We start from the raw sequence: 25,413 nt of genomic DNA on the forward strand, positions 1-25,413 counted from the left end.
TCCTGTGCCTCTTCCCTGTGACAGTGGGAGGCAGGGAAAGCCCCTTGGCCTTGCTGGTGGCATGGTGGATCACAGGAGGATCTGTAGTCCAGACCATGTTTAGCTGAGGCAAACATGTACCTCCAGTCACCCCACATCCTGATGCAGGCCATAAGGAATGGCTCAGTTGGAGCACAGAATGGGAATCTCAAGCTATGATTGCCCTTCCATCCCACAGGCTCTGATGACAGGACCAATGTAGAGATTGTCATCCTGATTGGCACTGGAGTTATTGCTGTTTTCTTCTGGATCTTACTTATTCTCATCTTCTGCAACATCAAAAGGGTACGTGACTGTCACTGCCCCAGGCAGGGAGGGTGGCACACCAGGGCTTGGGGCAACACCAGTGCTGTGATGTGGGGCTCCATGACAGCACCTGCTAAAAGGAGGTCATTGAGTTATGCTTCCAGTGCAAGGACAGGTGAGTAAGGGCTGTGGTAAAGGAGGTGATGGGGAATGGCCTTTGCTTGAGGGGGCAGGAGGTCAAGGCAGGCAAAGAATCCAAATCCCATGTGGGAGTCATCGCCCAGGGCAAGGAGGGCACATCCTCACCCTTTGTGTTGGCTGGTTCCTGCAGCCAGCCCACGCAGACATCAAGACAGGCTACCTGTCCATCATCATGGACCCTGGCGAGGTGCCCTTGGAGGAGCAGTGCGAGTACCTGCCCTATGATTCCAGCAAGTGGGAGTTCCCACGGGACCGCCTGCGCTTGGGTGAGCCAGACCCCCTCCCTGCCCTGCACGCTGCAGCCAGGGCTTCCCACCAGCCCTGCAAACTCACTCTTCAGATTTCTTAACACACCTCTGTGCATTTAATGCTTTCTCTCTGCCTCAGGCTTCTCATCCTCTTCCCCAGGTGTCCCTAAAGCCCAGCTGTGCCTGGGAAATCTCTTTAGGTCTGAGGGTAGATAGGTCTGAGCCAACTGTTATCCCAGACTTCCTGAGGGTATCCACACAGGTATTACTGAAAACAGAAGACCCCTGGGCATGGTTTAAAACACATCCCCATATTTTCCAAGTGGGAGTCTGGACAGAACAGCCCAGTTTACAGCAGGTACCCCAGGTTCAGGATCAGGATTGCATCCATTACTGTCCTCATGCTGAGACACCTACCTGCAGCCTCTTCCCTCTGTCTGGCAGAGTTTAAAGGGCAGCAGACTACCTTTGAGGCACAGAGCAGTGACATTAGTCCTGACTGCTGTGCTGCAATGGGTCATTTACCTTTCCCACACAAAACAACTTGTTGCTCCAGGGCAACAAACAGCCCCTCACTTCTCCATGGCCATTTCCTTCCTCTGCTTTGTCCATGCCAGCTCTGTCTCAGTTCCTCCCATCGTCCTTTCTCTTATTCTCACCGACACAGCAAGCAGCCACCTGAAAGGGCACATGTTCCACTCCTTCCTTTTCCTTTATGATTTTTTTTCTTTTTTCTTCCCATGATTTCCTGTTGGGATTTTTGTTTTCCTTCATTCTATTCTGCCTTTTCTGCACCTGCCTTTCTTCACATTTACTCTCCTTGTCCATAGGTAAAGTCCTGGGTCATGGTGCCTTTGGGAAGGTGGTGGAAGCATCTGCATTTGGGATCAATAAAAGTAACAGCTGTGAGACTGTAGCAGTCAAAATGCTGAAAGGTATGTGAACAGTGAAGCAAAACATGCAATGTGTGTAGACAGCAATTAATGAGGCACCTGCCACAGAACATTCACCCTGTAAATGCCTGTGTTTTAATTAATGGCTTCTTGGCCTCAACACTTCTTGGCCAGAGTTGATCCTCTTTGGCTCCATTCAGCTGGACTTGGAGGCTGAAGTGGCAGACAGCAAGGACTTGTGGAACTCAGCTTTCAAGGAAATTTAGCTGTCTGCAGAGGCAAAGAATGAAATCTGTCTCAAAGGACTAACGAGAATCCAGAGCCTCTCTTTGGCATGCCACTGAAAGAAGTGTTGCTCCCAATTGCCTTCTTCCAAATGTGCCTGTATTTTGTGTTTATGGGCCAGATCCAGGGCTGGGTAGGAAGCAGGTTGCAGCTCTTATCCAGCTCTGAGGGCTAAATTTGCTTTGCACCTAAAGCCTGGTCTATCCAGAGTGAGATTTTAAACTTTTATAGCCACGTTTTCAAACAGGCATCCAAAACATTATTCTGTAATTTGGCACCAAACGAAACACTGAGGCAGTCTCTGGCCAGAGTAGCCTGTACATGGAAATCGTGTCACGACTCATCTGAGCAGTATTTGCTGTTGTAAGTGTACAGATCATCTGCTCAGCAGGGGGGAGCCTGGTGTGCAAGGTTGCTTTACAATTTTTTGAGGCAAGGCTCTCACCTGGCCCATCAGCTGCAGCTCAAGAGGATGCTTCTGTCTCCCAGGCTAAATTTACAAACTCTGAAGTAAGACAAAATGCATATGGGGAGGCTGACAAGTATGAAAAGGCACACAAAACCAGAGAACACACCCTGTGTAAAACAGAGGGTCAAAAATTGATGCGAATTGGACACTTGAGAGAAGATGTAGTACAGAGACATGGCAGGAGCATGACACTGTGTTTGCTATTGAAGAGGAATCATCAAAAGATATCTGGATCTGAGTTGAGACAGCTCCTATCTTCAATTGTGATAAAAAGAATCAGATATCTTTTGTTCCTAATTTTCTTTCAAATTGTGTCATGGCTCGTTATCTCTGTTTGGAGGCCAAAAGGGCAGAGGTTCAAACGGGTGCATCCCAAGGAGAGTCTCAAGTGATGTTTTTCACTGCACAACTATCACAAAGAAAAATCTGTTGGGCACAGATTGTGTTGTTCTTTGTTCTGGCTCCCTGCACTTACAGAGAGCACCCTATGTGTTACAGCAGGGATCCTGGGATCTCCAGACAAGGCTCAACATTTCATGTGGGAACATGCAATAACAAAATGTTCTGAGGCTTTGAGGTCACAGCCTCCTCAGCAAGACTCACATTAGCATGCTGCTAGAGAAGGGTGGTGAGGGGGAGTGAAAAGCTCTGAGGAGGTGTCATGACATGGTCTGTGTGTTTCCAGAGGGAGCTACAGCGAGCGAGCACAAGGCACTGATGTCAGAGCTGAAGATCCTCATTCACATTGGGAATCACCTCAACGTGGTGAATTTGCTGGGTGCCTGTACCAAACCCAATGGTAAATATCCCAGGGGAGCAGGCTGTGCTTGCTCCCAAAAGTCAGAGCTTGTCCCCTGTGTCTTTTTGCTGACCACAGGGACCTGTGGGGAAGTTGTTAGTGTGTGTGTGTACACTTAGAGCAGATGTCACAGCTCAGCAGGGCTGCACATAACACAAGTTGTGGCAAATTCTGACCATCTCAAGCCCTTACTTCTTGCCTTAACCTTTGGTGTCTTCTCACCAGGTCCACTCATGGTTATTGTTGAGTTCTGCAAGTATGGAAACCTCTCCAACTACCTGCGGACCAAAAGGGAAGGATTCAGTCCTTACAGGGTGAGTAGCTTCCTTTGCCCCTAGGGACCTGTCCCATGTCTAGGGAAGGGAGACATGCAGCCTAATCCATGATCTGCCAATGTGACAAAGACAGCCTCTGTCCTTCTTCCTGCAATGGTAGATGCTTCCAGGCCAGAATTACAGTTTAAGAACAGGAAGAGATTGTGCAGCTCACGGGTGCAGGGGTTACGGTGTGAGTTGCCTGCTGAGGGTTTTGGTTTGGTCCCCTGCCAGGAGAAGTCTCCCAGGCTGCGTATTCAGGTGCAGTCCATCGTGGAGGCCGTGAGAGCAGACAGGAGGAGCCGCTCTGGGACCAGCGACAGTGCCATCTTCCACCGCTTCCTGCTGCACAAGAGCCGCCCGCCGCTGCCCGTCCAGGAAGGTAACACTCCAGCCTCGGCAGCAGCTCCTCACCTGCACCACCTAAACTGCGCCAGACTTGGCTAGCCTGGGGAATGGGCAGGAATATCAGTGGGGAGCGGGGCCCAGCCTTGGAACTGGTCAGGGCTGCATGGCAATTCCCCGAACAGGGCTATGGTATCATCTCTTGGGTCTTGTAATAGACATCGAAACCCAGAAGGGATAATTAAATCCCTTTGGGGATTTTAGCCTGAAGAAAGGAGAGCTGAAGGGGATCTTGTTGAGTCCTCCCTAGGACAGAAATACTGAGCTGATCTTCAAAGCCCCTTCCAGTCCTGTTCCCCACAACTCTGTCTCACTGACATGTGCTGGAGGCTGGACTCTTTCTCCTCACACTTCAGCAGGTTCCTGCTTTGTGCTTTCTGGCACCTAAGCAGAAAACCTTAGAGTGGAGTTGATTATTCCAGTTAGGACTGAGGACTAACTGTGTTTCACTGAGAAACTGGCTGTGTCCTGCAGTCTCAGAGAGAGGCAAAGAGGACAACAGATTGCCAATTGTCTAATCATTTTCTGTTACTTCTGAACAGTGGATGACTTGTGGCAAAGTCCCTTGACAATGGAGGACCTCATCTGCTACAGCTTCCAGGTAGCACGTGGCATGGAATTCCTGGCATCCCGAAAGGTGAGTTCAGCCTTTCCTTTGCTCATCTGATCTTTTGTGCATGCCTGATGAGAGAAACCTGACTACAGCCACCTTTCAGGTGACACAGAGAGATTCAGTGATCTGCTTCACACTCCTCAGGAAATCTGAGACAGATGTGTGTGCAAAGCTGGGAAATTAGTTCTCTTGCATTTCAACCTCTCCTTAACCAGCCCTTTTTGAAATGTTTGTCTTTAGCTTCTTCCCATTTCCACCATTCCCCCATTACAGCTCAGGCTTATGGGGGAAGGGAGGTGCTGGACACTTTCTGATTGTGGTTTCTCTCACTCTTATTTTGCCCCTTCCTCTTTGTGTGCCCTCAGTGCATCCACAGAGACCTGGCAGCTCGCAATATCCTGCTGTCAGAAAACAACGTGGTAAAGATCTGTGACTTTGGCCTGGCCAGGGACATCTACAAGGACCCCGACTATGTCAGGAAAGGCAGTGTGAGTGCATTTTCTCAAACCCTTTACAGATAGGGCCCCTTTATGAAGAGATGAAAAAGCAGGAGTGGAATTACTTGCATGGCTGGGACCAGAAGCCATTGGACCAATGATACATGTCCTGTCCTCCTCCACCAGCAGATCTCTGTCTCCTTCCTTCTACCCCTCAGCCTGTCATTAACTCACTGCTCCTTATACTCTTTCAACCCCTTTCAGTGTCTCTGTCCCTCTCTCTGACAAACCAATTCCTCCATGGAGAGAGGAGCAGGCTTTTGACTCTGATTTCCTTTTATCCATTTCATCCCTTTGCTACCAGAAACCTGGAACAGGTTCCCAACTGAACATTTGTGCCTTGCCTCTCCCTCCTGCAGGCCCGTCTCCCACTGAAGTGGATGGCTCCAGAAAGCATCTTCGACAAGGTCTACACTACCCAGAGTGATGTCTGGTCTTTTGGGGTCCTTCTCTGGGAAATCTTCTCACTAGGTGAGTGCTAATGAGGGTCTTGTGTGCTGAGGGAGACACCTCTACTCACGTAGCAATTTGTGGGTGAGTCTGTGCAGGACAGACATTCTGAAGCACATCTAAGGACTGATGGGAAGCAACATTGATGTAGGCAAAAAAAAAATATGGAGGCCAAATCCACCCATGAAAGAGTGATGGGGGCACAGGCATACAGAGGTGGCCTCCAGCTCACTGAGGCAGAGAAGCCTGACCCAGGCAGCACCAGGGATTGGGCTGTGTATGAGTAGTGACCACACCTCTCAGTGTCCTGGGATAGATGGCAGTCTCAAAAGGGCAGTCTCTAAAGGACTGGTTTCTGATGGCACATTTCATGTTCCCACCCTTCTCTGAACCTTCTTTAGGGGCATCTCCATATCCCGGAGTCCAGATCAATGAGGAGTTCTGCCAGAGGCTCAAAGATGGTACCAGGATGAGAGCCCCAGAGTATGCCACAGCAGAAATGTGAGTCAGCAGCCTCAAGGATTCCAGCATTGGTCAGAGCAGGGGCTGCTGTGGGAGGGCAGAAACCTACCAGATCCCAGCAGAGAGCACAACAAGCCCCTCTGTGGGATGCAGACCTTCAGCAAGGGCAGGGGATGAGCCAACACATCCTTTGCTCTAGGCCATTGCCTGGAGAGCAAGGCAATGGGTTCTGATCAGGGCTCTCTAGGTGTCCTTGCATGCCCGTGCTGGGATGTCTGTAAGTCTGTAAGTGAGCACTGTGCTTTCCTGCTCTGAAGGGCATCAGAGGGGTCTGAATTAGCTCCTTGTTCCCTGTTATAGTAAGTGGATAACAAACCAACACCCTGCCTGTAAGTCCACTTGGCCAGTGTGCTGGGGGGGCCAAGCTTTCCTTCACAGTGCAGGAACTGGCAGTCCCAGTGGGTGGGAGCTGTGGAGTGGGGCAGGAGGGGATTTCTGTGGTGTAAAAGCTGCATCTCTTCTTGGCAGCTACCGTATAATGCTGAGCTGCTGGCATGGTGATCCCAAGGAGAGACCGACTTTCTCTGACCTTGTGGAGATACTGGGGAACCTTCTTCAGGAAAATGTCCAGCAGGTGAAAACCTCTCTGTGTCCCTGCTCTGCTCCAGACAGCTCTTTCTTCTGTCATCACCAGCTGCCTCAGTGTGCCCTCAGATGACTCCATGGTCAATGCAATACATTTGTGTAGGCCCCCAATAACACAGAGATTCCTGGGTCAGAGGTCTATTTCCCAGAGCTGTTAGAGAACTCATTTCTGCAACAGCCTTTTAGCTGCATCCTCATAAAACTCTGCTCCTTGCAGGGTAGAAGCCCTCTCAGTCGTCATTCTAGTAACTTCCATCCTAATCCCCAGATGATTATTTTAAATTCTTCAGCTGAGTCAAGGCCCTGGTACTTCTGCCTCCCACATGCCTGCATAATAAAAACCAGGACTTGACCAGGGTTTCTGAAACTCTGTCCTCAGATGGAAATGTCAGGGCCATGTGAAGCAAACAACTGTTACATTACAGCAGTCAGTAATACAGATTTCTTTGAACATATTACTAATCACTTCCATGTGGGAACTCACCAGGACATTTAACTGTGATGAGCATGCAGCTCTGATTTTAACTTTTTCTTGATGTTCTCTTTCAGAAAACGATAGCTAAATGCTTGAGTATTGTCTCATCCTGACGTTCTTGATTTAACCTTTCAGCACTGGTTCCCAGCACAGGCATGACTAAGCCACAAATGACATTGCCCTGGAGCACAGCACTCTGTCCATGTAAACTGGAGAATTATGGGATTATTATGGGCAGTTGTTTTCCTGCTCACACACACCTCCATGCGTCACTCACAGCTACTTAACACAAACGTCACAGAAATCTTCAGCCAGATATTTTGTGTAGAGAAATAAAATTTCTAAATGAGAAATCTTCCTTCCCAGAAGCTCTGACAGCTTCTGCCTGTGGAGCCTTTTCTTGTGGGAAAGTCCTCCCCTTCTTGTAAGGCCATTTACTGTTCTTCCTACCAGGAAGGGAAAGATTACATCCCGCTGAACGACTCTCACAGCTCAGAAGATGATGGTTTCTCCCAGGTGCCTTCCTCTGCCCAGCAAAACTCAGATGAAGAGGACTTTGACATGAGGATACGCTGCCACAGCCTAGCAGCAAGGTGAATCCCCCTCGAAAAGGGCAGAGAGAGCCCAGCAGGCAGCGAGCAGCCTGACCTGTAAGGAAGCCTAAGGGATATGGGGAGAACCCAGGTGTTTGGACAATCCCAGGTGATAAGGTGTGATCCAAAAATTTAGGCCATAGATTCTTGCTTATAAAAGCAAAATTACTTTATTTTGCTCATGAGGAAGTGCTGGTTTGTAAGCCTATCACATTCCTTCTTCTCCTCTGGCTATGCTGCCAGAGTATCATGTAAGGAGTTTGAACCTATCTGTTCCCAACTGACCCAAACAATAGTCCCAGGCCTCTCCTCTCTGATGAACTAAGATAATGTGATGCCTGGGATCTATATGACATTTTCTGCTTATCCCACATGGAGAGGTTATTGGGGCCTGATTCACTCAGTCTAGTCTCCACTGCAGAAGTAGCATGGGGTTAAGAGGTCTAAGGTGACCCCGTTACCCTCCCCAAATCCACCATTTGGGTCATCCTCCTCCCTGCAAACTTTGCACAGTGAGGAGGTTGATTTCAGGTCCTGTTCGTTCAGGACATTGACTCTTGCCTTTACTGAACACTGTATATTTCTGTTGGTAGATACTACAACTGTGTCTCGTTCCCTGGTTGTTTGACGGGAGGAAATCAGATCAGGTGTCCATCCAGGATAAAGACATTTGAAGAGTTTCCCATGACACACACAATGTACAAGGCACACCCGGTGAGTAGCATCTGAGTGGACTTGAGAGGGGACAGTCTTTTCTGACACCTTTACTGTTAAGACTGTGGAAGGAAGATCACCCCTATCTTATGTCAGTCTGTGTGTCATTCCTGTTCGGTCCATCCAGTCCTATGCACGTTCATTTCTCCATCTGGCACGCAGGGGTTTCTCTCCAGCAGGGTTCACACTGCCTTAGTGGGAAACAGGGAGGTTAGATATGCAAATGGGGAACTATAAAGGACCTCAGAGAAGAGCCTGCTCTTCACCCTCTCAAATCTGTGAAAAGAGCCTGATTGAGCACACTGAAATCCTGCCAGGACCAGGTAAACCCAGAGTGTTTATCTGCAGCTCCTGTATCTTGATCTATATGGAAGTGTGCAGTAGGGACCCTCCAGGTCTCTCTGAACTGTACTGGGACTGATATCTCCTCTAGCAGCAGAACTGAAGTCATAGCTTTAGTCTCAGAGGAAAGTATCACCTCTCACAGATTTGATGGTAATACATCTTCCAGCCAGGGAGGACTCTTTTTTTATTCCCCAAAACCGGCACTGAACTATGCATACAAATCTTACCTTTTTATGTGCTGCTTTTAAGAAGGTACCTAAGAAAATCAGATACAGCAAAACTATGGAGCATGCTGGTAAAGTGCTCATACCCCTTCTTCCCCATCACACATACACAGGATGTCATCTCCTGAATGATTTCTCCTCCCTTCCCACTCTGATCAGTCGACAGGGACGTTACTGATAACTCCTGTTGCTTCCTTCCAGGACAATCAGACAGACAGTGGGATGGTTCTGGCATCTGAGGAATTTGAGAGGATAGAAAACCGACACAGAAAAGAAGGTGGATTCAGGTACTCCTTAAGCCTAGCCACTGAGGCCTCCCTGCTGCCAAATGCAGTGAGACCAGGAGGCAGCTCCTGGTATCTCCCCATAGGCTGCACTGCTTGGAACTTTCAGCTGTGGGCCCTGAGCCAGATAAGTCCATGGACTCCTTAATGAGAGGCAAAACACAGGAAGAACAGACAAGCCTGCTGTTTTCTAGGGTTTAAAAATATAAGCTGTGCCCATCAATGAGAATGTGCCTGTTAAAATAATGAGGCACAGTGGAGTGATGGTGTTAATGAGACTGTTAATGCTTATTGACATTTTGTGGTGAAATGTGTCAGGGCTTGCTCAAGCAGTGGCAGATGGGATGGGCAGAAACTATGTAGCTGCCACCCTCCTCCCTTAGCCCTGACCCATGGGTTACAGGGCCCTGATGTGGTGGTGCAAGGATGGGGCAGGCCTTAGGATTCCCCACATGCTGACATGGAGTCTGGCAGGCTGAGCTGGCACTCTCAGAGCTGAGGATGTTATGGATGGTTATGTCCGTGATCCAGGCTTTGAAACTGGGTGAGGACCTGTACAGCTCATCTCTGCCAGAGCAGGCTGAGACCCTGTCTCTGTGACAGTGTGTTGAGCAAGGCATGTCACCTCACATGTAGACAAGGCCAGTCCCAAGCCTCTTCCTAACCTCCTCTGCCTCCCAACATCAGATTGGACTGGTCGTTGTCTTTTCTCTTAGCCATAGCCCTGTGGCCTGTCTGCTCTTGTATCAAACCGTCTCCTGCTTCTTGTCCTGTCCTCTTTTCCCTAAGGCATGTTCCTGTTGTCTCCTACACCTGATGTCCCGTCTCCTGGAAAACACTACTCTTAAACTTCTTCTTGAGCGTGTCCCTGCCCCTGCTCTTGTGATTTCTTGACAATCACCTAGTATTGGCAGGCACTGAGATGGGACATGTGATTTCCACCCACATCTTCGTCTTCTTCCTTTGTTTCCTTTCCCCAATCCTGGCAGTTGGTTTGTATCAATTTCTTTTATTCCTGCCAGACCTAGAAGCAATTAAGGCAATGTCTCTTGTCTCTCCCTACTGACTGGGGTCCCAACCCTTCCCTATATGTAGAAGGTATCCCAAATGTATCTAGGAGAGCTGAAGTAAGTGTTCCAGGTTATGTGTGGATTTGTCACAAAACAAACAGGCTGTGCTTAGATTTGGAGCAAGGCCTGGTTTTGTGCTTTGAAATGGAGGTGCAAGTCCATTCCTGACCCTGTCTCTGCTGCATGCATTAGCAGATGAGATGTCCTGAAGCTAGGATTCCTCTAAGCAGGACAGAGGCTTTCTTGGAGTGCCAAGGTTAATTCTGTCTCTCTCCCTCACAGCAGTAAAGGGCCCAGTCGAACCGTGGAGGTGTCAGGGGAGCAGTTGGACCTGCGGGGCAGATGTCGGCCGTCGTATGGGTCCCAAGTCGGAGGCCAGACTTTTTACAACAGTGAATACGGGGAGCTGTCGGAACACTCTGAGGATGGCAGCTGCACCCCGCCTGGAGAGGGGGCCAGTCCCCCCACTCTCCACGCTTCCTTCTTCTCCGAGCAGTACTAATGGCACCAGGCCCTGGAGGCGACTGCAAGGCCCTCCAGGCATGTCATCAGGGTCACTCAGAGATTCTCCTTCAACCTATGCCCAAACCCAACCAGGAACCTACCCCAAACGGACGGGGAACACCGATGTCCTTGGAACAGCAGCATGAACCATGCAGCACCTCCAGCTGCAGCTTCCCTGTGCCGCGACTGGAGAGAGCACAGCACTGATTCCTCGTATTTCTTTTATTCCTGCACCTCAGACAGATGCATTCTGCCCGAGAGTGGGTGCCTGTGTTCAGCACTATGGCACCTTCTGCCTAACATCCAGCCTCCGCTCAGATCAGCTTCCCATTCAGAAAGCCCATTTCAGGTCAGATATAAATAGATCTGTCTTAGTCTCAAGTTTCTTCCTGGTGTGCAGCCTGAATGTTTTTCCTTGGATTGCTTCCTCCTCCCCTCATCATGATGTCAGCTGCTGAGCTGTGGAGCAGAATCAAAGGGAAGAAATCCCTGGTGGCATTAGCAGCAAGAGCAGGACATTTTAAAGAGGTGTACAGAGAGATCCCGAGGGATCTTTGTAAATGTTCATGCATGCTGCTCATCCTGAGTAGGTGTCAGCCTCTCCATCTCCTCTGCAAGCAACACCCACACCCCTCTCATATCTGCTGGGGGGAAATCTGCCAATCTGCCTTATCACTAGGATTATTTTAGCCATCTCAACACAGCTAGTGCTGAGTAGGTCATCAGCAGATGGCTAGAGTGCTCCCGGTGAGATAAACACCAATTTTTTTGCAGGCTGTGTGCAAAACATGTTCCTTTATGATCTCTGCTGGGAGCAGGTTACTCACAGGTCTGCTGCTCTTGCCTTCCCCTTCTCCCAGAATGGTGCTGAGATCATTTGTAGCTCAAGTGAGAAATTAAAGCAAAGCTAGGTTAATTTGAGCTGGCTTCTAAACATAGAATTTGCTGGGAGGAAAAAGTTCAAAAAGGGCAGGGAGTGAAATGTTTATTTTCAAGCTGCTGCAAAGCATTTTGGAAACAATGGAAGGAACAGTGCTCCAGCAATAAGGTGCTCTGGGTTACATCCCCTTAGGTGTTGACATCACTGAACATGGAGCCCAGCATCTTGCCAGGGTTCAAGCCCTGATTCTCCTGGATGGACAGTTTGCACCATGACTTTTCCTGTCTCCCGAGTTCCCTGACGCAAAGGAGGCACTCTCTGCCCAGCGGGCTCCTCTCCAGTTTCTTTTGCAGAGCTTCCATCAGAGCATGCCTGACTCCAGAGGATTAAGAAATAGTTATTTGCTGAGGAACCATCTCCTCACTTTGGTCTTCTATTTCTAAGAGATACCACATGTATCCAGAGCTCTGGGAAACCTCCACAGCCCTTCTCTATAGATTTCTGTACTGCTGCCTCACCACTTCCCACCTACTTCTTTCCATCCTGCTCCCAATCCAAGAGCTCAGCCCCAGAGCACGGTTACATCACCTCCTCAGGAGTCTGGGTGAAAAGGCTCGTTTGAACAGCTTGTCATCATCTCTTCTCCCACATGCCCGTGGCTGGCAGAGCTCTGTGCACCAGGGCATCTCAGCACCAGGGAATTACTGCTTGTGGGCCACGCCTCTGTCACAGAGCCAAGGGTTTGGACTTGTAAAACTGTGTTTCCTGTCAGATGTACAGCTTTCCCAAACTGTATTTCTTTTCCAGCAGAGGGTTTTACGCGTTTCCCGACGTAAGCCTGTGAGTCCTTATGGATGATGGTGCCAAGTCTTAATTATAGCTCTCCACACAAGTGTAATGGGGAGATTTATTTAGCACATGGGAAAAGCATGCCTGTCATTCAGGTTCTCTAAGCCTGTGCAGCTTGTTCAATGTTCCACTCCCTTTTTGTGTCAGAAGGATGACATAGCTGCAATTTCCATGGCAAAAAAGAGGCACAAAACCAGACCAGCTTGAGCCAAACTCCTCAGGATGTGGAATTGGAAACTACATATGACAATGAATTCCCTGACTTCTACTGGTGTCCCCTGAAGCTGCCAGGAATTTAAGCATCTTTAAGTAATTGTTACTACTCAGTAAGAATCCTCTGGCAGGAGCTGCTGGAGAGCCAGGACAAGGAAGTAGGACAGCCAACAGGGTGTAGGCCAGATCAAATTCTCCTGCCCTCATCTTGCCCTGCTTTTGGAACTGGTGGTTCCCTTGGCAGAAGGAAGGCTGCATGTGACTCGTGCTGCCCCTGACTGGCATTGACAGGGGTAGAAGGTGACCAGCTGAGCTAAATTCAGGCTGCTCACTGGGTGATGTTCATCCACAGGACCCAGACTCTCTTGTTTCCAGTACTCCATGAAGAGTTCTTTACCTGGAAACAGCTCCATCTGAGAGAGAGCCCAAGAACAGTATAATAGTTAAAAAACAGAATTTCAAAGTAGCTGTTATTCCCTGTCCATATGTAGGGGATAGGTATGTGCCAGCAGAGCATGACATTTGCTGGGCATGGCAGAATTCCTCAGCAGAAAGGGCACAGGGGAAACTTGGTGCCCAGGCTGGGTGTCAGCATGGACATCCAGCCAGTACAGCTGCACTTTTTCTCTAGGTTTAGCTGTAAATTGCTCACAAGCATCCTTGTGGAGAAGGGTTATATTATTAAAACCATTGTTAATGATCCCCTGTGTCACCTGGGAGAAGCACTTCTGTGTCATCTGATTTTTAACCATTCAACTCCACAGAAGTTTATTTTGTCTCTCTTGCACGATCTACATGGGAGTTGGAATCAGATCCTATTGTGTCTGTATCAACAGTATTGCATGAACAATGCAGCCTGATAGGAGCAAATCTGGCTCCTCTTCAGACACTCCTGCTGATGAAGGACAGCTGTAGAGTGGGATATTGAAGAGCTGTTGAGACAATTGCACTTTTGCTCTCTAAAGGTATACTAAAATTAGATGTGCAAACCTGATAACCCTTCCCATTCTCTTGAATTATTTCTGGCTTTTTATTTTTACAGTCTCCAAATAAGCATGAAGTGAAGCTGGTCTGTTTTGGTTTTAAGATGTGAGAAGGAAGTGTTGTCTATCTTTCCACAGTACCAAGGGAGTATTTCAATGTTTAAAACCCAGGTTTCGATATTTGTGCCTGTTCTGTTCAAAATGCACTCTCTGTTTTGTTTTGTTTGGGCTTGGAACTCAGCATTGAAGCTAAGCTATTTATCATCATCACCTTCCTCTAAAATGGCTGCTTCCACTCTGTGCTCAATCTCACTTTTCTTTACAAAGTGTTGGTATTGAGAGGACATTCCTCCCTCCTGAAAACAGTGTTGGGTCCCCTACTTGCAAATACACGTGTCTCTGAAGAAAAACCTGTGTATCAAGTAACACTACATTTATATTGCAATATTTTAACCTGGTACCTGTTGTTGCTCTAGCAGCATTCAATGTTTCAGTGGGCTGCCTTTGAAGCAAGTAGGCTAAAACAGGGGTTATGTGTGAGTACAAAGCATGATCTGTGTGTGTGTGAGTGTGCTGTGGGTGAGTGCGTGGGTATTTGCACGTGAGTTTTCCTACCAGTGAATGTTATGTGAGTGATTGTAACTCACATTGAGTCCTGTCTCTGGAAGTTCACGGTTATATATCAAACCACTTAGAACACTGCTTCCTTTCCTCTTCTCCTATAGTACTTGTTATCCTTTGTCATTAAGAGTTTTGTTGTAATATCTAAATGTGAACATGAATAAAGTCATAACTGGCAGCCACTCTCTGGTTCCTGGGGCCATGTCTGCCCCTGAGGCAGCCCAGCCCTGGCCCAAGCCATCAGCACATTCTGGGTTTATTATTTTTACTTTTGTGTCCGTTTGCATTTCCCCCCACGTCTTCTTGGAAACAGCTGAATGGATCTTGGGGTGTTTCCATCCAGGATGAAAGTCTGTCTTTTCTCATGGTGAAGTCAGATTCTCTTTGGTGAAGCTCGCTGGCAGCAGCAAACACCGCCCCAGCCCTGTGCCCGGGACCCACCACCCTTTCCTGGCACCTTGGCCCTGGGGGTCTCAGCCCTGGAGGTCCCCAGCCTTCCTGTCCTCATTCACCATGCCAGGGGACCCAGAGAGCCCCGGACCCCCTTCTCCTCAGGGAATCAAACCAGTCCCGGACACCCTTTCTCAAGGCAACAAACAGCGCGGACTCCCCTTCTCCTCATGGTACCAAACCCCCACAGACCACTCTTCCCAGTGCATCAACCCCCCCGGACCCCTCTCCTTCTAATGGCACCAACCCCGCCTCAGTCGGTTCTACTCACGGCACCGACCTCGGGACCGGACCCCCTTGTCATCATGGCACCAATTCCCTCCCAGTCCCTTCTCCTCACGGCACTGATCCCCGGGCCGGACCCCCTTGTCATCATGGCACAAATTCCCTCCCAGTCCCTTCTCCTCACGGCACTGATCCCCGGGCCGGACCCCCTTGTCATCATGGCACAAATTCCCTCCCAGTCCCTCCTCCTCATGGCACCGATCCCCGGACCGGACCCCCTTGTCATCATGGCACAAATTCCCTCCCAGTCCCGTCTCCTCACGGCGCCGGCCCCCGCCCCGCGCCAGCCCCTGGCGGCCCGCAGGTGGCGCGCTGCCCCCGGCGGCCGCGGGCCCCGGGAAGATGGCGGCGCGTGTGGGGCTGTGTGACAGCCGAGCCGAGGGCGGCAGAGAGGCCGGGGCACCGCGGCTGAACGAGGTGTTCGCTGTGAAACGGGACACGAGTGGATTCATTCACCCTAAAATTTAAAAAATTTAAAAAAAAAAAAAAAAAACAAAAAAAAAAAAAAACCAAAAACAACCCCACCAGGAGTTCAAGGAACCCACAGGCACAACTCCCGCGTTACCCCACGGCACAGCTGTGGAGGCATCGGCACCGTTTGTCTCACTAAAATAATGTCCCCTGAGGAGCCGTCAGGGGCAGAGACACAGCTGAGGGGACAGAAGGGGGACATCTCCGCTCCTCTCCATCGTCATCCCTTCGTCCAGCTCCACCATGGTGTGAAAGCATCCAAAAGGACCTTTTAATTTTTCTTTCCCCATTCAGGAGCCTGCCCATCTGGGCAATGAGGAGATTGAAGCTGTTTTACTGATGAAATATCCTATTTTGGTGCATCCTGGAGCAGTGCTTGGCTGCTCCTCTTCTGGGGCCATGAGCTGTCCCCCTTGGCTGCTCCTCGCCTTCTTTCCAACCCATCCATGGGACAGGCTGGGAGGCAAGTGAGGAACAGCCTCCCAACCGTGTGAGCAGGGATGGGGATGGGGATGGGGATGGGGATAAGGATGGGGATGGGGATAAGGATGGGCACGGGCATAGAGTTGGGGATGGGCATGGGCAAGGGCATGGAGTTGGGGATGGGCATGGGGATGGGATGAGATGGGGATGGGGATGGGTATAGGGATGGGGATGGGCATGGGATGGGGATGGGCATGGGCATGGACATATGCATGGAGTTGGGGTTGGGCATGGGGATGGGAATGGGAATGGGGATGGGCATGGAGATGGGGATGGGCATGAGAATGGGCATGGAACCAAGGGCAGCCCTCACACAGGCATTGCAGCACCTCTCTCCGTCAGAAGCACAGCCCACAGGAAACCAGACGGGGCAAAATAAAAACCAGCCATTTCATGTGGTTAGCAAAGAATTGCGGATGCTCTGGCCGGGCTCCTCGTTTTGCTTCTAACATGGCCAGTGAATACTTCCTCAATGCTTTTCAAAAGTGCTTTGAGATCCTTCCCTCAAGGTCAGCACAGTGATAGCAAAAAGTCCTCAGGCTCCCGGGACTTCTTCGCCCCTTCTGAGGACATTTCAGCAATAAAGCACATGAGTTTGCATCAGAATGATGCAGAGCTCTTAGTGCTGAGAAATCAAAGCAAGAACAGCTCCAAAGCATGTTCTGCACACTGCAGTGTGTCAGCCACAGCTCTCGCCCTCTGGCTGGGGTGAAAGTTTGGGTGAAATGAGGAGACAGTCAATAGCATGTGGTTCCTCACCCAGCATGTACCAAGAAGGGCAAAATTAAATTTAAAAAAAAATGTAAGCAGAACATTCAGTTGCTGCTTCAGAATAATTTCCTGGATTGTATTGACATTCCTACAGAGCTCTGCAGAAAGAGCTTCTCAGAGGATTTTACAGAGCCACACATGCCTTTAGCAGAGCCCACACATCCATTCTGCTCCGAGATGCAGGTTTGCAGCATGCTGCTTTCCTTGGAAATTGAACAGGTCTCTCCAAGAGCAGGATAAAACTACTTGTATCTCAGTGAAAAAGACAGATTGTGCTTCAAAAGCGTTATCTTATGTGTGTGTGTGACCAGGTGCACCACAAATGAATAAAATACAAAAGTTCCCAGAAGAAAAGAGGTTAATAAGATGCATATGTTAAACACCAAACTTATCTGAGGGCCTTCCCATGCAGCTGGGGAAGTCACCAAGGAGACCATATCTCAAAAGAACAGCTCCACAGCCATTTTTTCAGAAACTTAGGAAATATCCTAACTCACAGTCCTGCAGTAATTGTTCTCTTTTGCTGTAGCTAATTTTCAGTTAGTTTGTCTTTCAAAATCCATGGAGGCCATTACACTATTTTGTTACATCTCGCAAGAGGCTGAAATCCTTAAAACTATGTTAGTTGATCATTCATCAAACCCTATTTTACAGTGTTTCTGGGGACTAATATTTATTAACAATATTTGAGTGTTTGTACAATTTCCCATTTTAGTACATCAGAAGCAAGCAATGCCAAATAGGGTAGGAATGACCGAAACCTGACACAGAGGCTGTGCTTTTCCTGCCCCAAAATCCCATTCAGTTCTACCTGGGCAGACTGAACACATCCCACCTGGTTTTCACACACACAGCTCTTTCACCCCTATTTCTGATATGCTTTAAAACTCTTTCTTTGTGTATTTTTGGCGATCAGCACTCCTGAACTGGAAATATTTTTCTGAAAAGGTGCTGAGGAGCCACGGGAGCCTGTATGTGCATGTGCCCCAACATCTTAAGCTGCCCCAGGGAAGGTTTGGGTTGGACATTAGGAAGACTTTCTTCACAGAAAGGTGGTTAGGTATGGGAACGGACTGCCCCAGGAGGTGGTGGAGTCACTGTCCCTGGAGATGTTCAAGGGAAGACTGCACGTGGCACTCAGTGCCATGGCCCAGTGGGCATGGTGGCGTTTGGTCACAGGGTGGGCTCCATGAGCTCTTTTCCAGCCGGTGGTTCTGTGACGCTGTCATCCATTCCTACTGGTGTCACTGCACCCCCCATGTGTCACTGCACCCCCCATGTGTCACTGCAGCCCCCCCCGGGTGTCACTGCAACCTCCCCTGGGTGTCACTGCAGCCCCCCCAGTGTCACTGCAACCTCCCCTGGGTGTCACTGCAGCCCCCCCAGTGTCACTGCAGCCCCCCCCGGTGTCACTGCAGCCCCCCATGTGTCACTGCACCCCTCGGGTGTCACTGCAGCCCCCCCGGTGTCACTGCAGCCCCCCATGTGTCACTGCACCCCTCGGGTGTCACTGCAGCCCCCCCGGTGTCACTGCAGCCCCCCCGGTGTCACTGCACCCCTCAGGTGTCACTGCACCCCCCCAGGTGTCACTGCACCCCTCAGGTGTCACTGCACCCCCCCGGTGTCACTGCACCCCCCCATGTGTTACTGCACCCCCCATGTGTCACTGCACCCCTCGGGTGTCACTGCAGCCCCCCCGGTGTCACTGCAGCCCCCCGCCGGTGTCACTGCACCCCTCGGGTGTCACTGCAGCCCCCCCGGTGTCACTGCACCCCCCCATGTGTTACTGCACCCCCCACGTGTCACTGCAGCCCCCATGTGTCACTGCACCCCTCGGGTGTCACTGCAGCCCCCCATGTGTCACTGCACCCCTCAGGTGTCACTGCACCCCCCCATCTGTCACTGCACCCCTCGGGTGTCACTGCAGCCCCCCCCACGCCCAGCTCCCACCGCCGCCTGGCCCCGCCCACAATGACATCATACACAATGACCCCGCCCTCCATGCGGGCCCCGCCTCCCGAGGGCGTGGTCGATGCCCAAGCTCCGCCTCTCGCCCTCGTGGCGCGGGGCGGGGCGTGCGGCGCCTGCGCAGAGCGCGGAGCTGCAGTCGAGGCGCGGGCGCGGAGCCGGTGGCGGAGCCGCGGGACGGAGCGGGGGCCCCGGCGCCCTCGGGGCGAACCGGGCATGAGGCGACGGCTGCCGGCTGCGGGCGCCGGGCTGGGCACTGAGCCGCGCCGCCTGCCGCACTAAGGCGGCGACGAGCCCCGAGGCGAACCGAGGCGGCGCGGAGGGCCGAGTCCGAGGCGAGCCCCGCGGCTGTTCGCGGGCGCGACTGAGGCGGCAGCGGCGGCTCCTGCCTGCAGCCTCCCCTGGGCCGGCGAGGGGCTGCCGGGGAGGGGGCCGCGGCGCCGCCCCCGCCTCCTCCCCTCGCCTCGCCCCGCCGGAGCTCCCCCGCGGCGGCGGGCGGGCGGTATGAGCGCGGCTCTCTGAGGGGCCGGCGGAGCTCGGCTGCCCCCGAGCCGCCTCCCCCGGGAGCCGCGGCGGCGGATCGGACTCGGCTGGGACCTGCCATGACTCCCCTGGCTCCTCCCATGGCATGAGCCCGGGCTCTCCTCCCCGCTCCGCCTGCTTTTGGTCTCTCTCCGCTCCCGGGCTGTCAGATGGGATAGGACACACCCGGGCGTGCGGGGCTCGACGCTGCCGGGGCGAGGCGGCGGAGGCAAGCGGTGACGGCCGTCGGCTCGCCTGGAGTCGAAGATGAGCTGGCGGTGCGCTCGCCAGCACTGGAACGGCGGCTCTTCCGTGCTGCTGCTGCTGCCGCTGCTGCTGTGGCACGGCCGGGTCCGGCCGGCCGGCGCCGACAACGCCAGCCAGGCGTACTACACCGCGCTGATCAACGTGACCGTGCTGAGCCCCGAGCGCGGCGGCCCCACGCTGCTGCGCATCGACCGCGGCCGCTACGGGCAGGACTCCCCGAAGGTGGAGGTCAAGGGGCTGCTGGTGGCTCCCGTCCCTATCAACGGAGGTAACGCTTCCCTCGCTCGCTGCCGGGTGGTTGGTCCTTGCCTGGGCTGGGCAGGCTTTCCTAGAGAGCTCTTGACAAACGAGGAGGAAGAACTTGCCCAGAGGGAAATAAAATAAATCCGTGATCTGAGAGTGTTGGCTTGAATAACAGCTCAGCAAAGCATAAAGTGCTTTCCAGCATGGATCCCAGTAGATTGGGTGTATTGAGCGGTGAAGGTGTTATTCCTTAGCTAACTACAGAGAGGGTAGCGGTAGTTGACAGTCTTTGGTTACAGCATCGCCTTGAATCCCAGAACAGCTGCATAGCCATCTCGCTCTGCATCTGGATAGCTGTGGCAGCTGTGTGAAGTCACAGTTGCTCAGTGTGCAGTTCTTAAAAACACTGTTTAAGGTGCCCATCAAGATTTGGAAGGACTGAAGCTACCAAGCTGTTGCTCCTAGAGCCAGCTCACAATGTGCTTGCTTGCAGTACTGAACACTGGATAGAATGTCCAAATCAGCTTTCTTTTAATTAAGCGAAGCGGTTGTCCATCAGTTCTTTTGATAAATGTTGGGGTTTATAGAGAACACTAATTGGAACAGCTGAGAGTATTGTCATGATTTTTGCCTGAAGCAAAACTGGTATATTCAGTAATAGTGATGTAGTTTTAACAGTATCTTCTTTCCAAAACCATTCTTGACATTATCTAAACTGCCATCTTTAAGAAATGGACCACTTGATGGAATACAGTGGTCCCAACCTGCCTCCTGGACAGTAAACATCTGAATAATGTATTCTGTGAAATATTGTAGTCAGTTAAAACTAGAGTCTAAGTGGTGAATACTAAGAGTGTTTTAGAAGAACTGATAGCACAAAACTACTGTATTATTAGAAGCTTTAGAGAATTTGCCAAATCTTAAGATCAGGAAAATACTTTGATACTTTTTCAGAACAAATTCATTGTGCTAGGCAGCCTCTGTAAGCTTCTGGTCTGGTTGGATCAGGCTGTGCATCAGCAGGTGCTTGCCAGTCTCAATGGAGCTCTGCAAAATATAACTAGAATATATTAATAGGGTCGATTTTGGGGTGGAAGGATGAGGGAGCAGAAATTGTTGAGGAAGTCTGCTGTAAAATGATTTTTATTTGTACTTCAAATCCTGTCTCTCAGCTAACATTAAATATGTTGCAGTCATTCTTCTGCTTCCTGATACTCCTCACATCACCACACAACCCCCTTGAAATCAGGACTCCGTCCTGAAAGTTTTAGGCATGTAAACACTGTTACTGCAAGTAGTATTTTAACAGGTTTTAAACTACTGCCTTTTAAATACATGCAAGATATCAAAGCACTATATTTTTTTGAGCTGCTTTATTTGTCAGGAAAAACTTTTGATACTAATTCCTTTTAATCTGCCTCTGTAACTTTTTCTGCTTTCTTTTGATATGCCTTCACTAAGGTGCAATTTAAACACTGAGGGAGGCTTTGACAGCATTTTCACAGGCAGCTGATAATTCTCAGAGCTAAATAAAATTATGAATAGTCTATAAACAGTATTTTTATATCTGCTGCTAAGTACTGTGATGAATAACTTTCTTGAGAAAGCACTGCAGGAAGTGTGAAAATGTCAGACCTGACATGGTTTGACATAGTGCAATTGTTAAAACTTTGTTACCAATTTTGGGGGAAATTCAGTTAAAGCAAGCACAAGAGTAGTTGTTTTCCTTATTCTTAGAGACTCTGAATTGTTCTGTGTAGATTGTTATATACTTACATTTTATTTGAATTTTGCTGATGTGCCTGTGGTTTTAAAATGTTTCATGTAGTAAGAAATATTGGAATATTTATGCTTTTAGTTAAGCTGTTCTTGAACATCTGCTTTTTTATATTCAGATTTGATTAAAAATGATGCAGTCTTACTGAAAGTAATTGCCTTCATGTTTTTTTAATCAGCCTGTTAATATTGTTGGTGAACTCTCTTGCATATTTTTTTCTAATAGCTCTAAACATGAGTAGCTGCCAGCCACTGCTCTTAGAGCAGTAAATGCTGTACCCCAGTTTTCATGTATCCTCAGAAGAAAAGGATTCTGCAATTGTTAGCAACTTTATTTGATGATTCCTTGAATTTGAAACTGCTGTGATGTCAAACATTCACCCATTTATGGGCTGTCTTTGAAATGTTCACAAATGTGGGTGATCTGTTAGCACCTTGATGGCATGGACTGTTTTAGAGCTGAAGTGTCCTTAATTTCACATTTTTGCATGCTCTGTGAAGAATCACAGAATGGTTTGGTTTGGAAGGGACTTTGAAGATGATAAAGTTCCAATCCCCCTGCCATGGGCAGGGGTGATTTCCACCAGACCAGGCTGCCCAAAGCCCTGATCAGCCTGGCCTTGAACAGTTCCAGGAATGGGGCATCTTATCACATCCCTTACTCATTGCCTGCAGGGAGATAAATGAGTTCACTAATTCCAGATTCAGGGCCTATGATCTGCTGCTGACCACACACAATTTGTAATTTTAAGTGTTCTGTGATGCTTTTGACTTCTATTCTTGAATATGCCTAATATTTTATGTTCTGCTTTTTGAAGATGCCAGCTCCATGTGGTCACCCACCCTTTAAATCCCAGTGCAGCATGATAGTCGATCACTTCTCCTGTTTCTTTAGCAGGATTTCTTTAATGGAATTCAACCATGTCATGTTAATACATGTATTAAAACCCTTTCTGTGTTCTTTTTATAGAGCTTGTATGAAACTGATAGGGGCTTTCAAAGGCAGTGTTCCCCTGGGAGTGGGGTGGCAGTAACTGGCATGACCGCCTGTGAATGTGACTTGTGAAAGTGCAGCTCCAGCGAGCTCCTGGTCACAGTTGGCTGCTGGCTGTACATTCAGCAGCTGTGTGGGCATATTTTTCCACGCACATTAAATGCACGATAGCAGCATGGTTTCTTTATTAATCTCGCTTCCGTTCTTCTACTTTGAGTTGCTTTTCTTACCTCCTCTAACTTGTTAATCTCTTGCCATGACTTAATTTCTTATTAGAAGAGTGTTTTAAAGTGTTTTAAACCACTTCTGGACATAATTGCTTGCAGATTCAAAAAAAAAAAAGGTCTTCTTCTTGTACATGGAAGGATAAAAGTGAAATAAGTCTTCACAGCCTGATGCAGATTTTCTGATAGTTTAGTTCAGTTTTATAGTATTCCTTCATTGAGGTTCCAGAATACTTCAGTCCCTTACTCTGTTATTTGTGACTTTGTGCAACCAGACATTTTCACAGATCATAGAGTGGTTTGGGTTGGAAAGGACCTTAAAGATTGTCTAGTTCCAAGCCCCCTGCCTTGGGAAGGGTCACCCTCCTAGACCAGGTTGGTCAAAGCTTCATCCAACTGGCCTTGAACATCTCCAGGTAATTTCAGGCCAGTCCTCTCCCAGCAGCTGCGTGGTGCTCCTGGATGTCTGTACATGCACCCTGCAAGTGTTGAGCCCTGTGCCACTCCAGTGACTGTGCTTTTGCTCTTTGGTGTTGGGTGCCTGACACCACTTGTGGTGCAGACCTTTAGGTGTCAGGCATATTCCCCTTGCCATGGCAAACCAAGCTAGAAGCTACTGAATATTCACCTTAATGGTTCTTGGTAGAAACTGCAGTGCTTTGTGGCTTAGTTCCCTCAAAAACATTCTCCATGGGGAAAAGGACTCTGTGGGGCTGTTGAATCTGGGTTATTGCTTTTGGTTTTCAGTGTGAGGACTGGAAATTCAGTCTTGTGTGCTCTGGAGAATCCCCTTGCTGGGAGCTAAAGTTTTGTGCACCTTGGCTGGCTTGGGAAGCAGGCAGGATGACCAGGACTGGCATTGGAGCTGACAGGAAGAGAAATAGCAGCACAGTCAAAGTTGAAATGTTAAAAATCACTAAGCCAGTAGGTCAGGAATGAGCAGGTGAGGAGTGGAAAGGGATGGAATCTAAAGGACTTGTAGGGAGGTGGTGGTTGTAAAAAAGCTGCTTTGGAGAAAGAGCTCACAGAAAGGAGAGCTCTCCCAAAGGGATCTAAGGATTGGGGCTTGGCAAGGAGACTGAGAATGTGAGGAAAAACATATGTTAGAAAAAGGTGAAAGTGTGGAAGAAACAATATTGGCTCAGTGTTAGGAAGGAGGTATATCTTCTGCATAGTGCTGTAACTACAGCATTCTGTAGCATCTGGCACTTCATAAACATGTTGTGTGAACAAGTTTTAGCTGCAGAAGGTTTGAAATGCCAGTTTCCTGGTAACTGCAGAGCTTTAGGCAGCATTCAGACAGAAATCCTGGCCCAGAATCCACACCAGAAAGGCTTAAAAAATGCAACAAGCAAATATATCAGTAGAGTAGGGGAAGAAGGATATTGTGCCATGCTTTTGTCCTTCATCATTGATCTTTGTATTCAGTTTAATTGGTAGTCATTAATTGATAGCAGAAGTGGAGGTTATATATTGGAGTATATAGCCATAATTGTAGAATACTTACTGAGCTAACAAGATTAAATCTGAACTATTATAGGACTCTTCTAAGCTTCAATGATTTTCTTTTGTTTAACTTCCTCCCTGAAACCAGATTACCTCTTGTTCAAAGAGTTTCTTTTCATGCTAAAGCCAGCTTTAGTCAAAGCAATTACCTGAAAGAGCTGTTGAAAAGAAAATGTTGCTGTACATAACTCATTGATTCATTGGCACCACCTTATGAAACAGAAGTTATGACTGGCATGAATAAGGGCTGTATTGATAGTAGCACCAGTAGTAATGGAAAGAAAATATGTCCATTGCATGTATTAAGCCCTAATGGGGTAGAAAATATTCCAATTCCTTGAAATAATCCATCAGCAATGCTGAGTTGCCTCTGTGAATTTCCCAGCTGAATTTCTTTTCTGGAGATTTCATCACAGGATTATAATGAATGTGTTGCACAAAGCTGTCTTGTTTTACCAGTCAGGTGTTCTGCACAGCACCTACCTGGGCAGCAGAGCTGTAGGGAGGGAATGCTTTGGGGTGCAGCATGCATGGCACTGCACCTTCCTGTGTTCCTCTGTGGTTTCTTTACCAACAAACCTCTTGATCTGCTGTCCCTCAAATACTAGTGGTGTCTCTCCAGCTATTGTATTACAGTGATTGAAGGTCAGACTTCAAAATTATTTCTGTATGTGTAGCTGAGACAGACCAGCTCTGGCAACTGGTGCTGGATTTACAGAGTACAGTATTAGCTAAGATGAAATCAATAGCAAGATATCTGACCTTTAGAGAGAAAAAAAGATAAAAAAGCCCTGCATAGAATAAAATGGTTAATGCCTAGAGAACAAAGTCTGATAACAGCCAGTGCAGCAACCTTGGCTGAAGGGTGGCAAGAGCAGCAGGAACACCGTGTGAGAAAGAGCAAACCCAGGCACAGTTCTGAAGTAGGGGACAGTCTGCATTCAGACAGGTGTGCACTTGTGACAAAGCTGCTGGGAGCTGCCCTTTTTGTTTCATTTTTGCTCCACAAAATGGCTCCTCTTCTTGTAGGGAGAAGGCTAAAACATGGTCAAGCAATTGGAAAAGAAGAGAAGGAAGGTACTGTTGCTGTGCTGATGTGAGCTTGCCACTACTTCTTCAGTAGCTGTGGAGC

At 49.1% G+C, this 25,413-nt stretch overlaps 2 protein-coding genes across 8 annotated transcripts in view; both read left to right on the forward strand.

Annotated features, from left to right (window-relative positions):
• The window catches only part of FLT4 (fms related receptor tyrosine kinase 4), a 57,424-nt gene extending 42,925 nt beyond the window's left edge, over positions 1–14,499 (forward strand). For 2 of the 3 annotated variants that reach the window (XM_064387744.1, XM_064387746.1), the window contains exons 16-30: positions 218–324; positions 617–752; positions 1,565–1,669; positions 3,067–3,180; positions 3,406–3,494; positions 3,729–3,876; positions 4,442–4,536; positions 4,878–5,000; positions 5,369–5,480; positions 5,861–5,960; positions 6,450–6,555; positions 7,495–7,634; positions 8,228–8,348; positions 9,119–9,204; positions 10,554–14,499. In XM_064387744.1, coding sequence (XP_064243814.1) covers positions 218–324; positions 617–752; positions 1,565–1,669; positions 3,067–3,180; positions 3,406–3,494; positions 3,729–3,876; positions 4,442–4,536; positions 4,878–5,000; positions 5,369–5,480; positions 5,861–5,960; positions 6,450–6,555; positions 7,495–7,634; positions 8,228–8,348; positions 9,119–9,204; positions 10,554–10,773 — 1,802 coding nt within the window. In that variant the 3' untranslated portion in view covers positions 10,774–14,499. The remainder of the gene's footprint in view (positions 1–217; positions 325–616; positions 753–1,564; positions 1,670–3,066; positions 3,181–3,405; positions 3,495–3,728; positions 3,877–4,441; positions 4,537–4,877; positions 5,001–5,368; positions 5,481–5,860; positions 5,961–6,449; positions 6,556–7,494; positions 7,635–8,227; positions 8,349–9,118; positions 9,205–10,553) is intronic. The other variant, XM_064387745.1, reaches the window with a different exon arrangement.
• A 4,364-nt stretch (positions 14,500–18,863) lies between these two features.
• Positions 18,864–25,413, forward strand: part of RNF130 (ring finger protein 130) — a 55,797-nt gene continuing 49,247 nt past the window's right edge. For 3 of the 5 annotated variants that reach the window (XM_064388215.1, XM_064388214.1, XM_064388216.1), the window contains exon 1: positions 18,866–19,806. In XM_064388215.1, coding sequence (XP_064244285.1) covers positions 19,539–19,806 — 268 coding nt within the window. In that variant the 5' untranslated portion in view covers positions 18,866–19,538. Of the gene's footprint in view, positions 19,807–25,413 lie in introns of all 5 variants that reach the window. The other 2 variants (XM_064388219.1, XM_064388220.1) reach the window with 2 other exon arrangements.

This window comes from Passer domesticus, chromosome 13, assembly GCF_036417665.1.
Source record: "Passer domesticus isolate bPasDom1 chromosome 13, bPasDom1.hap1, whole genome shotgun sequence".
In the NCBI taxonomy this organism is placed as follows: domain Eukaryota; kingdom Metazoa; phylum Chordata; class Aves; order Passeriformes; family Passeridae; genus Passer; species Passer domesticus.